Source organism: Podarcis filfolensis, assembly GCF_964270895.1.
Source record: "Podarcis filfolensis genome assembly, chromosome: 1".
NCBI classification, from domain to species: domain Eukaryota; kingdom Metazoa; phylum Chordata; class Lepidosauria; order Squamata; family Lacertidae; genus Podarcis; species Podarcis filfolensis.
In genome coordinates this window covers 61,045,213-61,061,581 of record NC_139604.1, presented here as the reverse complement: position 1 = coordinate 61,061,581, position 16,369 = coordinate 61,045,213, and the positions used below count along the sequence as shown (strand labels likewise).

The 16,369-nt window shown below is 41.9% G+C and overlaps 1 protein-coding gene across 11 annotated transcripts in view; it reads right to left on the bottom strand.

The window, feature by feature from the left end:
* Window positions 1-520: 520 nt before the first annotated feature.
* The window catches only part of TSPAN4 (tetraspanin 4), a 500,953-nt gene continuing 485,104 nt past the window's right edge, over window positions 521-16,369 (bottom strand). For all 11 annotated transcript variants that reach the window (XM_083587764.1, XM_083587762.1, XM_083587759.1 and 8 more), the window contains 4 exons: window positions 13,094-13,195; window positions 9,154-9,285; window positions 7,906-7,989; window positions 521-6,309 (listed from right to left, as the gene is read on the bottom strand). In XM_083587764.1, the coding sequence (XP_083443890.1) occupies window positions 6,241-6,309; window positions 7,906-7,989; window positions 9,154-9,285; window positions 13,094-13,195 (387 nt within the window). In that variant the 3' untranslated portion in view covers window positions 521-6,240. The remainder of the gene's footprint in view (window positions 6,310-7,905; window positions 7,990-9,153; window positions 9,286-13,093; window positions 13,196-16,369) is intronic.

Here is a 16,369-nt window from a genome sequence, read left to right as displayed (position 1 = left end):
TTTCAAACACCAGCATGTTTAAGTATATTATAACTTTGTGAAATGCTCATTGGGAATCATATTAAAATCATTATTATCTTAGTTGAAACCATGCATCTACAATATGGCAAATGTACCATACTAATGCCAGCACTAGGTGTGGGCAGGTGAACTATAAAACAGTTGTATGCATGGGGTGTTAACAAATCCTTAATAGAGTCATGTCATTGTATTTTCCTTTCTGCAATAGTAGGTCAGATTGCATATATATGCACACAGAGATAGAGAGTTGTAGTAATAAAATTGAACCACAGGTTTTCTATATCATGAAGTACTGTCCTTGTACATACCATTTTTCTTTCTAGCCCCCATTCCCCACTTCCTCCATGCATGCAAAAAATTGGAATTAAAACTTGTGAATAGAGAAATGTGCCATATATTTTTTTTCCACGTAAATAAAACTTGAAAGTGATTTTAGGTATGACAGCATATATTATAATTTTATACATAGGTATTAGAGAATACAAAACACATTCCACTGTAAACTTTAAAGAATATTTAATAAGTTTTTAAAAAATAATGTATAGCTTTCCCCCCTTCCTATGAGGTGCATGAAAATATACCATTCCTTTTTGTTGCAGCAAGACTATCCAAGAAACCCAAGGAAAGCTACAATGATCAGGAACAGGTAACACTGGAAAGAATTTATATTCAAAATGGAACCTGAAATGAAAGAAAGCTACATACGAGTTGAAAATGTTTTGCAAAATGGAGGGCAACATTTACAAAAGTGTTGGGTGTAGGCTCCAATGAGCTCAAATCTCTCACATCATCAATTGGACACATGGGCCTCTTTGCACATTACATTTTCAGGTATCCACATGAGATATTTTAAGTGCACATCTAAAAATGCAAAAACAGGGGTTGCTGTAATTTTCTGGGCTAAACCGGCTGAGACCGGGAGTCACATGCATCTTTTGCCTGCCTCCCCCACCCCCCTTTTTAAAAAAAACAAAAGAGCCTCAAGAGACTATGAGTTTGAATGGAAGAATAGCTGGGAGGAGGGGGTCTTCCTCAAGCAGCTTTTTTCTGCTTGGTCTTGGCTCTTGAAGGTGCTTTTCTTTCCATAATAGTAAATCCATAGTTTCGCCTGTGAGACAAAGAGCAGCTGAGGAACGGCAATTTTGAGAGAAACAAAATGACTGGGGAGGAAAGGGTTAACAGATCCCTTCCACCCTCTACCCCACGGTTTCTCTGCTATTCTTTCTTTTTAAGGTAGGGGGAAATGCATGTGCCATTGTTTGATGTCTAGCCTAGACGTTTTGCCAGTGTACACTCAAGTTTCAAACTCAGCTCTGCCCCACTTGTTTTGCAAAATGGCCTTCAAGTGTCTAAGGCTGCTCCTCTGCCCTGTTACTTGGGAGTAAGCCTCCCCCCTTCATTTTGGTGCCATAGTTAGAGCACAACCTTGTGAACCAAGGGTGACAGCAGTACTTTTTTCACCTGCAGAATCCTGTCCTGTTATATACAGAAAGCTTTAACCACAACAGGCCTCTGCCCGAGAACCTCTGAGACAACATTGCACTATCTTCCTAACAAGCCTCTTCCTATTTATAAGGTGCATATCCATCCATAGCATGTATGGCAAATTCACTTTTGTCGCTGTGGCCAAACAGCAGTACAATTAAAAGAAAAGATGAAATAAGTGTCATAGATCTATTTATAGATCAGTAATCGATCATTAATTCTGTGTGGTAGGGTACTCCTTCTCCCCCCGCCCCCCGGACAGTTAACAAAACTGGGCAGCTATCAATAGTTATTTTTACAGTATATTTAAAGCACACACTGCATCAGGTATATTCATAGTAGACACAAGACAACACAGTCCCAACAAATGATAGACGGAAATGTAAACCCACATCCTAATTTGCATTGACTTTGATAGGATTACAATAAGGCCTTGGGCCATAAACAAGAAATGAAGCACCAAGGACCCAAACCCATATATTTAGGGACAGGCTCAACACCTGAACCCTAAATGGCTTTGGTCATGTTGTACATTTAAAAGCCCTGTGCTTATCATGACATAGAAAAACAGCGGCACTGGCTTCTTTCATGCTGCTCTGAATGCGTGCCTGGCTAACAAACTAGTTGTGTGGGGCATGTGCACAGGGAAAGTTGTTAAAAAATCTTTTGTGGGTGTTGCTTATTGTGGATTCAGGAGCAAGGGAGTGGCTTAGTCAGAAGTGAACTCCTTTTCCTCCTCTCAAAAAAATCGAGGACTAGAGTGGCTGGCTAATAGAACACAGCAGGTGAGAGATTATGGCAAGAGTTGGTTGCAGGATGTGTAAGCTGTAGCTTAGCCGCAGATTCCTCCCTTTGATGGCTGGTGTTGGATGAAATCCTTTCCCCTCGAACTGCAGTGTCTGCATTGTTTCTGGCATTACATGCAGCCGCTGTTTGCCTTAGCACCAAGGTTGGCAGTGTTGTGTCCAGAAAGCTGCTTCTAAAGAGATGATTTCACAACTGGGCTCAACCTTCAACTGGTCAGTTTTAGTTCCTTTGGTTTTAAAGTGAAATACGCTGTGTGGGTTTGCATGCTCTGGAACATATCTCATCAGCAGCTTGGAAACAAGTCCATTGGTTGCACACAATAGGACAAAGATGTGTGCATTTGTAACTCTGACTTCTCTATTCATTTCATAAGGCCTAGCAGAGGACCCCTTTAAGCCTTATACCGAAGGGCATCAGAATCCACTCTGGACAAGATAATGAGTTTTGCTGACAGATCGCTGCTGCTTAAATGTAGCACGGCCCTATGGATATTGCTGTTTGCATGGTTTGTTGCTGGTAGAGAAATCTCAGTGATAGATGGAAAGGATTCACTGGAAAGAGCAGCAGGGCTGCTCATCTAAATTTCCACACGGCACACTGGTACTGCAGCATCCATTCAGCAGAACTGCAGTTTCCAGAGAGAGCACCAAAAATGCAACTTTTTTTCCTTCCCCCCAATAGTAGTTCCCTCCTCTTTGGAGGCAATACTACGAAAGGATTAATTTAAGACCTCTTGTGGGAACATCCTGTCCCATTCACCTCTACAGCACAACTTCTGTGCTTTTATCCGCTGAGCCACCAGGACTGCTGTGTTAATTTTTAATGATGGGGACCTCCATAAATAGATTTCATCTGTCTTTAATCTTTTTGGAACCAATGTTTTATTAATGTATCCCATCACTCCATTATTCTGCAAATCCACAAGCTATCAATAGGCATGCTTGTGAATACAACAGCGGTAATGAACCATGACAACAACTAACAGCACGGGAACTCCCAAGTTGCAATCTGTTCATATGTAAGAAAAAGGTGGGGAAAGGAAGCAGATGCCAGAGAGAGAGATGCTATTGCTTGAGGACATCATTATTAAAAGCTTGCACAAGTTACACTAAGGATGAGGGGTAGTGAGAACGATTCGGATGCATGGTGGGAAATTTACTTCCTAGTTTTTATTGCACACTTTGTTTGTTTCCCATAGTTGCCTGCTTCTCAACTTGCCTCTGGCTCTTTGCTCATATGGCAGGATATACTTTCATCTTTGATGCAAAAGATTATAGACCATGGGCCCTTAAACCCACACCTGCAATTCATGTATAATTGTGCTATAGCCTAACTGTGATGTCAGCAATAGCTGAAGGCTCTAGACTCTCTCAATATTGCCGTTACGTTTCCAGATCTTCACAAGATGTCATAGTTCTTGGGTGGGTGCTGAGACTACATGCTTCCCCCCTCCCAAATCTTTTGTGGTGTCCACGACTCATAGTAGAAGGCAACCTTTCTATGTTCCTGAGTCAGACCATTGACCCATCTAGTGCACTACTGTCTATTGACTGGTGGCAGCTCTCCAGAATTCAGATGGGTTTCTGTGAGTCCTACCTGTGATACATAAACTCCTGACTGTTAACACCCAATGGCATATTTAGCTTTTTATATTTTATTAACTCTACTGAGTGACTCTTTGCAGCCAAAGAGTTGCTCAAAAGAAAATATTTAAAGCTATGATATCACTTGAGTTTAACTCATCTGATGAGATTTTCCAGATTTATAAATAGTGGGAATTAATCTGCATATTCCTATATACTCCAATCCAGGACTGCATATTAACAGGCAGAATGGCAAGCACAAAGGAGCAGCTGAATCTGAAGGTGGGGAGAATGGGAAGGGCAGGTTAACTCCCCTCAGCTGTTCAAGGGGGAGAAAATCAGGAAGGGTAACTGTACGTGTAATGGCTCCCTAGCTTGTAAAAATAGGGTTTACATGCTGGCTTTGTTGTGTGACTAGAGCAGACATAGTATTAACTAAGATTTACTAGCACAGTGTTTCTCTTGATGCTTGCTTACATACTAAAATGCTTGAGTCACATGTTAATATGTTCTTTATAATGGCAAGCTGAACTGATCACTATCTTTTTTTGCTCACAGATTACACACTGCAGTTTGCCAGCATAGAGAGGACCTGACATGCCACACTAGTACCTAGGTCCACATGTTTGCTGGTAAGAAGGTAAGAGAATATTGTTATGAGTTTGGGAGGGTGGGGGAAGTAGGCTCTATGCGAGATCCTTCAACCCCCTGGATCTAGGCTAGCTTTCTGTGTTGAGGTGCTCGCCTAGGTGGTGGACCGTTAAGAGGTGTGCAAGATGACAAATAGATGGAGCCCCTCTCTCAGCTTGCTGTTAGTTAGAAGGACAAAGCCAGAGTTTAGAGTTAAAAGTGGGAGTGATATGACCTAGAAGTGAAGCAGCAAGCTGCAGAGAGAGGGAGAGCAATGTTTCAATCCAAAGCTGTGGCTATGGGAGAAACATAGACCCTGTTTGGCTGTTAATGCTGTGAGCCCCTCCATCATAGGCTCAGGCTACATGTATGTGTTAATAAACCATATATCATAAAGACACCACAGTCTCTGTTGTGCCAGTGCCTGGAATCTTGCAATGCTCAGAGATTGGGGGTGGCGTGCAGCAAAATTCTGGCTCTATAGCCTATACTATATCAGGCAAAAGGTTATAGGGATGTACAAGAAGCTTGCAAAAGAAACAGGGAAATGCCTATGTAAAGTTTCACCTCTTTCTTGGCAATTCAAAGCCATTACTAGGGCTACCTATGTTAGCAGGAAAATTATGCAAACGTCCTTACTCTTCCTAGAGATAATTTGATTTAGTTCTTTTAATAGAGGTACAAGGTCAAAAAAACCCAACTCAAACAAGTGTATATTAATGGATTGTTCTGATGCCTGGTAAGCCTATCCTAGTTGAAGATGAAATAAGTAGGGAGCAAATTAATGAAATGGCATATTAGTGACAAGTCGCTTAAAGCTCTTTGTTGTACTTCAAGCCTGGAAACACAATATAAGTTGAAACTGGAATGACATTTAAAAGAAAATCCAGAGGACAGTGACAGAAAGACAACTCCTTGCTTCTTGTTGTGTTTTCCAATGGCCAAAATGTCCTTTCCAAGAAATAATCATCTACTATTTCCTTTTGAATGAATGCATGGTCCCATTGAATATAGAACAGGATAGAACCCTTCCCTACTTATTTAGGCAGCTGCTAGACTACTTTTCTTTAAACTGCTCAGAGTGTATGAATCCACATATGTTGTATAAATTTTCACACATCATGTGTGTACCACTAGTGATTTAGTCTGCAAGACAGGACCCAATTTCTGCTTACAGATCACCTACAATGTAGGCCAGGGTAGATCCTGTCTGAGCTGACTTCAGAGGCCACAAAACTGAAACCACTTCCTTAAGTAGAAAAGTTTCCTGGAGCCATTTCACTCCATGGTAAAATCTGGAGTTCAGAAGCATACTTCCTGGATCCGCCACACTGGCTGTTGTTAAAGACAAACTCCAGTTAAATGGAACCTCCACATCCTCTGCACTTGTGTTGCTACAACTTGATTCTCTATTTCCACGCAGGAAAACTTCTATTTGCCAGCAGCCTCCAGGAAAATGAAAGCAGCCGCCTCTTCCCACTTGCCAGTCTGTGCCAAAGGGGAACATTTTTTCTTTCTTTCTTGTTACTTAGTAGTTTCCTTTGTCCAAGCAAGTCTGAGTTCCGATGGTGACAAACTAAGGTGAGTCACAAAATTTCCAGAGAAGATTATACACAGTTTATTTTACATAGAAAAAAAAGTATGAGCATGAAGAAGAGTCCTCTTTTGTCTTGTAGAGAGGTGAGCCATGGCTGACAGACATTGACTATCATTTCTATGCACAGTAGGTATCTGCCTTGACAACCTGACAGTACATGGTCATTGCAAATGTCAGTCCAAGAATCTGTAGGTACAAAAGGCATATCAAGATTAAACAACATGCAACTCAACAAGTGGTCTATTACCTATACTATATTTAATGTGTATCTTTTAGTGTTGACTCTTGGCACATAATATGTTTAACATGGGGAATACTACATAGTAACTAAAGAAAAGCTTCCAAGGGCCCTATAAACAATGCCGGTGCCAAACAAAATGGCATTCCGGAATGTGCTTGGCTTATGGCCACATGAAACACTCCAAAAAGGTAGAGCTGTTGATTCTTTTAGGAGGGCCTTCTTGTCCAAGGGCATGGAGACTATATGTCGCTAGATTGCAACTGCCATCATTTCCGACTACTGGCTAGGATGAATGGGAGCTAAAGTCCAACAACATCTGGACCGTCACAAGTTGCCCCACCTCCTGTCTTAGGGATTCCAGTGTCCAATAGGGAAAGAGGTGCTGTTCAGTGCACTTGCTTGTAGACAAATTAATCTAGAATCATGGTGAGCTAAAAGGAGACTGTGGTAACACATTGGCTAAAGTAGGGAATGCTATACACAATGACCCAAATCACACAGCAGCTGCTCACAAATTCTCCCCACTGACATGAATGGGAGCTTCAGAGCTCATGCCGGAAAAGGAGCATAAACATCATTCATGTTAATAGAAGATAAGCAAACTAACTGCATGCAATCTGCAGGATTAAAGGCTGCCCTTAAGAGATGTAAGACATTAGTCCTACTCCCGGAAGGGGAACTGTGTCTCCTGGCAGCGTCCCCAGCCAACATCACTGTCAGGGAACTGCCATCGGAGCCAGAGGCGGAGGGAAGGCTCCAGAGGGATGCTGGAGAGGGTCCCAGCAGGCAGAGAGGCAGCCCATCTGCTGGGGAAGGAAATCAGCGTAACACCAGTGGAGAAGGGGGGGCAGATGGGAGAATCGGAGAGGAGGCTCCAGGACTCTTCACCGGAGACCAGCGGAGAGAGCACGGGTGCTCCGCTGCCCACGCCCTCCCTGCGCAGAAGACTTCCGTGCAGGGAGAGTAGGAGGAGACTTGGCGTCAAAGAACTTCTTTGCTGGAAGAAGTTCAAGAAACGCCCACTGACGGATTCTGCCAGCGACTGAAACAGCCACGAAGTGAAGGGCTGTCCAGACAGAAAGGGTTCAACCAGGTAACCTAGCCAGGAGTGGCGGTAACTTACGCAAGAGCAACCCCTATAACCATTACAATCACAGTCCCTGCCAGCCTTGTTAACAAGGAAATTCTCTCTTTCCAGGTTCCTGTGGTCTATGGTTAGATGCTAAGTACAGACCCGGGAGGTGCAGTCCCCTTCCACACACTGGGTTCCCCAAGCGATGGAAGGGGAAATGACTGCAGCAGTAAAGGGAAAATCATCGAAATAGGCCTCCAAATTTAATGGAGGACAGCAGTTGGAGAGACATGTCTCTCTCTCACACATGTGTACAATTTTTGCTGGAGGAGCCCTCCTATTATGGGTCTGACAGTCAATATTGGACTAATACTTCTGTGAGAGAAAAGCCGAGGGACATTTAAACCCTTCACTGCCCTTGCATGTAGGAACCAACAGAAAGCACCCCAGCAATAAGTTAAAATTTTACCTGAACCAAAGCTGTACACAGTCCAAAAATTCCCACAGCTAACAGGTTTTCCTGGAGCCATATTTTCACTGTTTCATAACAAGGCTTTAAAGAGAGAGAGAGAGGGGAAAAATAAAGACCATGAGAATGCTTATTTACTGAGAAACATGAATTTTTGGTGTGTGGGGAGTCAAAAGACACAAGTAGCAATGACAAGACTGACATTTCAAGATTAAGCAGTTTGCTCTATTTCAGCATTCACTGGAAGTGCAATACCCCGGGGGTAGGAGGCTCGCTTACAATGAAGTGTGGTGTTAACGGTTCAAACATTATACATCTGAAGAAGAAATGGATGCATGCTGCGTGCAAGATGCGGTAATAAGGAGCAAGTTCTTTTGAACCCCCGCTTTACCCAATGTGAGTCAAATACCTACATTTCTAAATTCAACTGTACACCTTTCTGCTTCAAGCACAAGTGCAATGGTGGGTTGTGCAAAGGCAACTATAAGGCAATTACTGCTCGAACAAAAATATTTCCATTGATAGAGCAGCTTTTATTGGCTTCATAGCAACTGTACAGTAGAGAGATAACATTACATTTGGTGACCCCCTGGCTCTGCTTTTGGTATATCAAACATGGGCGCTAACAGTTGCATAGTAGGATTTGTTGAACCAGCACATAATTAAAATAGTTAATGGGTTTGGATCCTTGGAAAAGTCCTGTGACATAAACTGGGGAAGACACTAGCTTAAGATCACCCAGCAAGTTTTTTGGCATTGTCCTTCCAAATACAACACTCTTATCTATACCCGGGACATGTCAACCACTTGTACTCCTAGTTGGGTGCCATAATACACTGGTCCTGCAGAAATATTTCCTAGAAAATATATTGTGGGGGGTTTTCCTTTGTAGGCTAGCTCACACCCATAATGGAAACCTGCATGTGTTGACTATACCACCAGAACTTGTTCTGCAAAGGTCACTTAGATCTTACTCTAACAACACGCTCTAGCCTTAAGCTCATGCTCTTTCTCTGTTGGTGCTTTAAGGTGAGCTGTTTATTTTACATCTTGTCAGCAAAGACTTTTCTTTGGTGTTTGTCAAATAATCATACAAATTCATGGTGAATGTGTCATTGCAGCCTTTTTGACACATGCTAGATCATGAAACAATAGCATCTGGCAACTATGCAAGCCCAAGCCCTTTTTCCTTTTACAATTCTAGGTCAGCTTGGTTAAAATAAGAATTAAGTTTTGACAGCTACTCACAGCTTTCCACCAGGTCCCTGGGGAATGAAGACCACAGTTTTCACTGAATTCCAAGCAGCATGAATCTGGCACTCGTGTGGTATTGTACACTTCAAACCAGTCAGTGAAGTTTGACACTCCACAGCATCTGAACTGAAAAAAAAGAAAGAGGGGAAAAGCCCATTGGACAAGGAGGACATGCAAGGGCTTAGAAGCCACAAGGACACTGGCAAATCAGATGGGGAACCAATGGACTTCAATAGGTATCCCGTCATCATAGAATATTCAGTGCAATTCTCTTGCAGCACTTTCTTAATTTCTTATTAAATTTTTTTGTAATTGACCTTACAATTGTAAGGTCTCCCAAAGGCCCCCTAGCATTTAGACACCTAGTCTAAGACAGTTAAAGCTAGTGGCAGCCAGAAGCGTCCCCATGTCTTCCCAGGTCCACTGTGACATCAAAGCATGGCACTCACTCACTGATCATAGCACAGGGGTCAGGTGGGTGACAGAACCATTTCCTTCCAGAAATGCACCTCCTCATCAGATAGTTGGTGGGTTCAACCACTGCAAAAAAGGGGGCAAGAAAAAGAAGCCTGCCTACATCAGGAGTTGTATAAGTAGCACTGCCAGAATCCTAATAGTTCTGAATTGCTCTTTTCACTGGCCTTAGAGATTCAGGGGAGGAAACATTCCCACCAGAGGGTGGAGAATCCAGTCCACACTGCACAGAACCACTAAGTTAACCCTATGTTAGGTATAAATGAAAGCCCAAGAAAGCGTTATTGGTGGAGATCTCTGCATTTCATAAGGAAAATGAGAAAGAACTAACATTTATGTCAATGTGATAGTGGTGGTAGAGGAAACCCAGCAGAAAAACTATTTCTTTTCTTAATTTCTTCTGCTTGGTATTTAATAATAAAAAACCCATGACTCAGCAAATGGATTGTCATCAAACACTGGATTGCCAGCACACCAAAGTGCAATGATATTACTTTTCAAGTATGCTATTATCACTAGAAAAAAATAAAGAACAGCAAATGAAATGGTTACAGCAATGAAACCATTTTTGTAAAGATGAGTGGCTTCAGAGTTGCATATACTCTGCCTTGAAATTGTCTTTGACAGTTAGTAATAGAGATATTCATGATCTGGGAGCTGAGATTGCAGCCAGCAAACTTTTCTCCAAGTAGCAGAGTACTAAACTTTGATTTGTATCTCTCCCATCGTACCTTCCCAGCATGTGGATGAGCATTTTAGTGCCTCGTGAAGGTGAGCGATTTACAGTTCTGGCTAAGCAGGCAAAATGTTCGCTGGAGGAGTTCAGGCTTCTCTCACACACTCCAGTCTGCAAACCTGAAATACAGCCTACAGCACTGTGCAGCCCGGGCACTTGAATTCATTCACCATTCTGAGATATTCCTGCTGCGGCTTCAAAATAGTCTTCATCTAACTTGCTGCATCCATGAAACCTGCAGGCTCACGGGCAGGACGTGGCGAGAGGCCTTAGAGGCTCATGGAGGAGTGGAGGGAGTGAACCCCACTTCACTCGCAACCACAACGAGGTGTGAGTAAGGGGAGTGATTTTCTCATTTGGGGGGAAATAACTGTAGCTTGTTCTGAAAGCACTGGAAGTCAGTGGCAGGCAAGGGAACACTCATCACTACTTGGGATGTGACAATTCTGAACTAAAAAAAAAGCTTGGTTGGATACTTGAACTTCAAAGTATCCCAGTACCATCTTGTGGAACAATAAAAGGAAAGGTGTGATCAAAATTATTTGTAACTATGTTGTCCACACGGGGGAAAAAGGGTGGTGGTGGTGCTAGTCTCTTGTCCCTAGTGATTGGGAGATTTGCTGCTGTGCCTTCTTGCCTCTCAAATCCCTCCAGATAAAATCTTCTAAGGTGGATGTTTATTTACTACTTTGTAAAGGATCAAATCTATTGCACTAACAGAGAAATCCATTATAATTTACAGTATTTCAAAACTGGGCTCTTGTTTTTGTTTTCAGAATTAGTTTCTTGAGTAATTGAATGTCTTATTACAGCCACCATATATTTTAAAGGGGTTCCTTATTCTGGCCCCCCATGGGCTATGTTGAATAGGTTATTGATTTTTTTGCACTACCTTTCTTGAAATTTGATTAATATATACTCCCTGCAATAACTCCTTTAGTTCCTTGCTCTTCCAGAGTTCCTAAAATTAATAGCATTTCCCATTTGTGCAAAGCAATATGTCACAGCAATATAGGATTGGGAATGCACATCCATGAAAATGTATAAGAGGAGTCTTGGCAGACAATGTAGCTACTCAAGATAGAAAGAGAACAAGCCACTGGGATTATGACAAACCTCTCCTATTGTGTTGAGTACAAAAGGAATATTTAAACACAAGGATTCCCAGTGATTAATTGCAGTAAATCTGGAGCAATTACTCACATCAAGGGAAGGCACAGAGCACATCAGACAGCCTAAAAACTAAGTGCATATTGAAATACTATTTTAGTATTTTTATTATGGATTAACAGATTCAGATTGTTTTATTTTATGGGTTTTGGGTTTTAGAGTCATAGAACTGTAGAATTGGAAGGGACCTCAAGTGCCATCTAGTCCAACTTCCTGCAATGCAGGCATCCCAGCTCAGTACAGTGGTACCTCGGGATGAGAACGGGATCCATTCCGGAGCCCCGTTCGCATCCCAAATGGAACGCAAGACACGTCTGCACGTGCGCAGGTCGTGTTTTGCCACTTCTGCGCATGTGTGCGACATCATTTTGAGCGTCTGCACATGCGCGAGCGGCGAAACCTGGAAGTAATGCGCTCCGTTACTTCCGGGTTGCTGTGGAGCGCAACTCAAACGCGCTCAACCCGAAGCGTATTCAACTCAAGGTATGACTATAAAACCTGACAGATGGCCATCCAACAGCACTTGGTATCCTCAGTGCTGTTACCATCTAATGAAGGTCACAGCAATAGGCCCTTTTATTGTCACTGTCATGCCTGTCCCAGTACGTTTTGCGTTTACTGTGTTTTATATGGTTTGTTGTGTTTTTGATTATTTTTATTACTGTGAACAACCTTGAAAGATGGTATAGGAACAGCATAAATAAATATTTTTGAACATAAGAGATGACACTGTGGAGGGCTGATGCTGGGACCAGAGCCAGGTTTGAGCTAGTAATAAACTGATACCAAGCTCCAGAGAGGTTTGGTCTTGGCTCACAATTTGCCTAGAAGTTCTAAGATGGAGTTCGTATCTTGAACTCCCCAGGTCCACACCACCAACATTGATGTGACTCATTTCTACATTTAAAAGGTCTGGGAGTAGTGGTGTGTCATCACGGTATACGATATATTAAACAAGTACAGAGATAAGGGAAATGTTCTCCTTCTTTGCTCCCTGACATATGGAAAGGTGCCTCAGGCAAAGAAGAGAAAAATGGAGAAATCAAAAGGTTCTACCATATAAACTGCCAGAGAGACCAGATGAGCTCATTTCCCATTGTATCCACTACTGTTCCAAAATTATAATGAAAATGTGACACCTCCTGTGCATTAAAATCACTCGTGAGATGGAGTGGCTTGGTTCTACCCCCTTTAATGAATTTTCACTGCCTGCCCATGCTACTATAAATAGGCGCTTTTAGACAATTTGCCCATGTCTGTCTGCATGAAGAAGAGCAGATGGAAATAAGTCCAAAGCTGCTAACAAATCCACTGCAGGTAAATTTTGATGCAGATGTGGAAGGACTCTTAGGCTACATGTCCTGGTTCATAGGTAAGTACCTGTGCACCAGGGTCATGATGCTTAATAAGTGCCACATATTTATAGGGCTGAAGCAGTCCCAAGAACACTTTTAGAAACCAATATGAAATCCCATTATGCTGGAAATTCAAAGCCAAAAGGATATATTGTGTGCAGATGGATAAAAGACAAAAAGAACAACAACGCAAGCTTACATCTGTTTGTATGATGCTCCATGCATTAGTTAGGCCAATATTTCCATCAGTTCCATATAAATGAAGCCCTTTCTTCAGGTCCCGCTGAGCATACTTATCAATCTGGAAATGAAGCACATACGGTTGCATGTAAGTATGCTAGACCTTGAAAACTCCAAAATGACACTTTTAAAGCAGACTCCTCTGAAAAGCCATGGTGATGATTGCACTGAAGGTGGGATTTGTGTGCAAAATGTGGCAAAGAAAGAACTAGGTGGGATCTGGGCAAATGTGCATCTGATGTGAAAATGGCCTCAACACCTAGCCCATATCCTGACTTTTCCTCTGATTCTCTGAGCCATGGATCTGGCTTTTTTAGTATCAAAGAAGTTTTGAAGGAACAATGCTGGCCTTTTCCATTCATTCAGTCCTCTTTACTTAATAATTTTGCTATATATAGAATATTTATTGATGAGGATCTTGCTTTCTCTGGTGTAGAAAAGATGCCTCCTTCCTTACATTTTTTTAGCACATTCTGTATTGTATAATAAGTTTCAAAATAAGGGTGTGTCGTATAGCTCAGTATTGTGGAACATTATCAATATTGCAGAGCGGGATAGATGCATTTTAGACATCACATTTCCAATAGCAGTTCACCTTAATAAAAAATGGTTATTTCTATATGAAGAGCTTAGGGCAGAGCCGACATGCAGAAGCCACTTTTCACAAACATTTTGATCCGATGAGAAGCACTATGAACCATGGTCACCCAACTAAGTGTCAAGGAAATATATCCTGCCCTCTGCATTTGCATGTCTATATAGCATCACTATGCAGTCAATTCTAATTACCTATGGTGGCATTGTCATGAACCGAGCACAGGAAGTGTTTTCCATCACTCTGAACCAGCTTGCTGGTGTCATGTAGCCAAATCTGACAGGCTACGTGGAAATTTGCCATCCTCACTCTATCTGATACCTCACTTGCTTGGATCATGTAATAAGGGAGAAGAAAACTGTGCTGAAGGAACAGCCAAGGGGATAAAAGTGAGTTCCCTGGGTGACCAGTGAATGTAAATGGGCACTCATTTTCCTTAGTAATGGAGTTAATTGATAACAAACTACACCGCACTTGGAAAATAAATACATTTTTAAAAATGAACTGTGGAAGTAAAAATAAAGAGGAGTGCAAAAAAAGGCAGCCATGAAATTGAAGGCATCTGACAGGTAAATAAGATATGCCAGCTTAGAAAGAAGGCAGCTTGGAAATGCTGATCTTCATAACAGGTGGCTGCTATATCAACGTACACTTCACCTGCAGATTAATATGGAATAGGAGTGCCCAAACTAAAAAAAGCAGAAAAGTGTCTAAGCAGCAAACTCAATGAAATGCAAAATGCCAAGGTTGCTTTTTTGCAAACCATTTGACACAGTTGCACGGCATGATAATCCCTCTGACTAGGATTCAGATGTTGCCCTACTTAATGTAATCTTCATGCCCTGTTTCAGATCAATAATTTTTAATAACCCCAAGTCAACATTTGTAAAATGCCTGAAGAATCCAGAGGAATATTTTGTTAGCTCAGGTGTGCTTTAACACATTTTCTCATTTTACCATAATAGATTGCTTAACCATGCATTTCTGTTCAACATTGTACCATGTAAGAAAATCACTAATGTGCAACTTGTATAAATAGAAATCAGTAGCAGCAGGTGACAACATCTGGGAGATCTTCACCTTTTCCCAGGACACAAGTTAACCTGAGTGACAGGAAAAAAGCTTATGGGTTAATTAATACCCCTCAAGGCACAGCAGATTTTTCATGCTGAGCCCCTTCCCACTGTGCTAAAAAGCCCAAACAAATATGTGCATATATTGCATGGATTATTCTCACTGCATTGAAGAAATAGTTGCTATCAGTTACTATATGATGTCTGGCATGAAGGTGTACCAGCCACAGACTGATCAGAAGCAGGTTAACCACCAGGGGTGGCCCAGTTTTCAGAATACCTGGTTAAAAACAGTAAATGCAAGTTGCAGCATGCATTTCATAACACCAACTTTGTGCCATGAATGTTTACCAGCTTGAATATTCTGAATGATTAGCCATTATCACTACTTTAAACACCACCATTCTTGATTTGACTTTGCAAAGCATACTCAAGAGTTCTAGCAAATACATGATGTTGTTATACTTATTTATACTATATCCTGCCCTTTCCCCCAGACCAAGACTCAAGGCGGCTGCCAGATACAATAGAAAAAGTTAAAATAGCCTTGGAAGAGCAAAACATTCTGTACATGCAACTGAGATAAAGTCTCTTTCATAGCTCAGGGATACAGATAAATATGCTGCAGATTACAAAATGCTTAAAATGCTACCTTATTATAGTAATGTAACTCTCATAAGCCATGACAGATCATTCTAATGTTTAGTTACAAGAGCATCTGAGCTACTGTGAAACATGCAATTTTTTTTTTATAAAAAAGTAACCAACCATTTAAAATTAACCAGATGCCTTGTATCTTATTTTCCAGCAGATCAGTTCATATATGTGTGAGGTTCCTTTTTAGGTGTCCTCGTTTGGGCATATACAGTATGTGCTTACATCCAGAGTAGTCCTTTCTTCTCCCACTCCCAACTATCCATCCATCCAGTGTAGACAATGGTGCATATTAAGCTATACCCCCCCCACCTCAACAGTTTTTGAATCTTGTCAGGCGGATGATGTTCACACAGCTCCAGTGACTTGTATTTGAGAAAGTAAGAAATATTTTAGGTAGCTGCTGGGGGTGAAACAGTTCCAAGAAAGACATCAAGGAAGAGTTTGTGCTGTAGGAGTCTTTCTACCTCCATTTGCACCAATATATTCCTCACAGCAGCAGCAGGGTGGAAGGAAAGTAGTGTTATCTGTGTTTAGAGCTGGGGAAAGGCAGAATGATATAGGAGGCGCTTGGACTCTGGAGAAAACATAATGCTGCCTGCTGCAGCCAGTTTTTATGGATTGGAGGGAAGATATAAAAAGGGCTGTGAAGCCAACAATGATATTGGCTGCCTCCTGTGATTTGAGAGGAATGGGAGTTGAAGGTGTTGTGGTCCTGGTCATCATTCCTACAGGGGACTCTGGGCCTGGGTATGGGAAAGAGGAGTGACCCATGGAATCTGGAGGGCATGTAAATCTAACAGAAGAGCTCTTCAGCCAGTGGCTGCCACACAATGCCTTCTGGGAGCAGGAGGGGGTCATTGGTGGACTCCTGGTGAGGCCTATTAAATGAATACATTGCTTCCCACTTAAA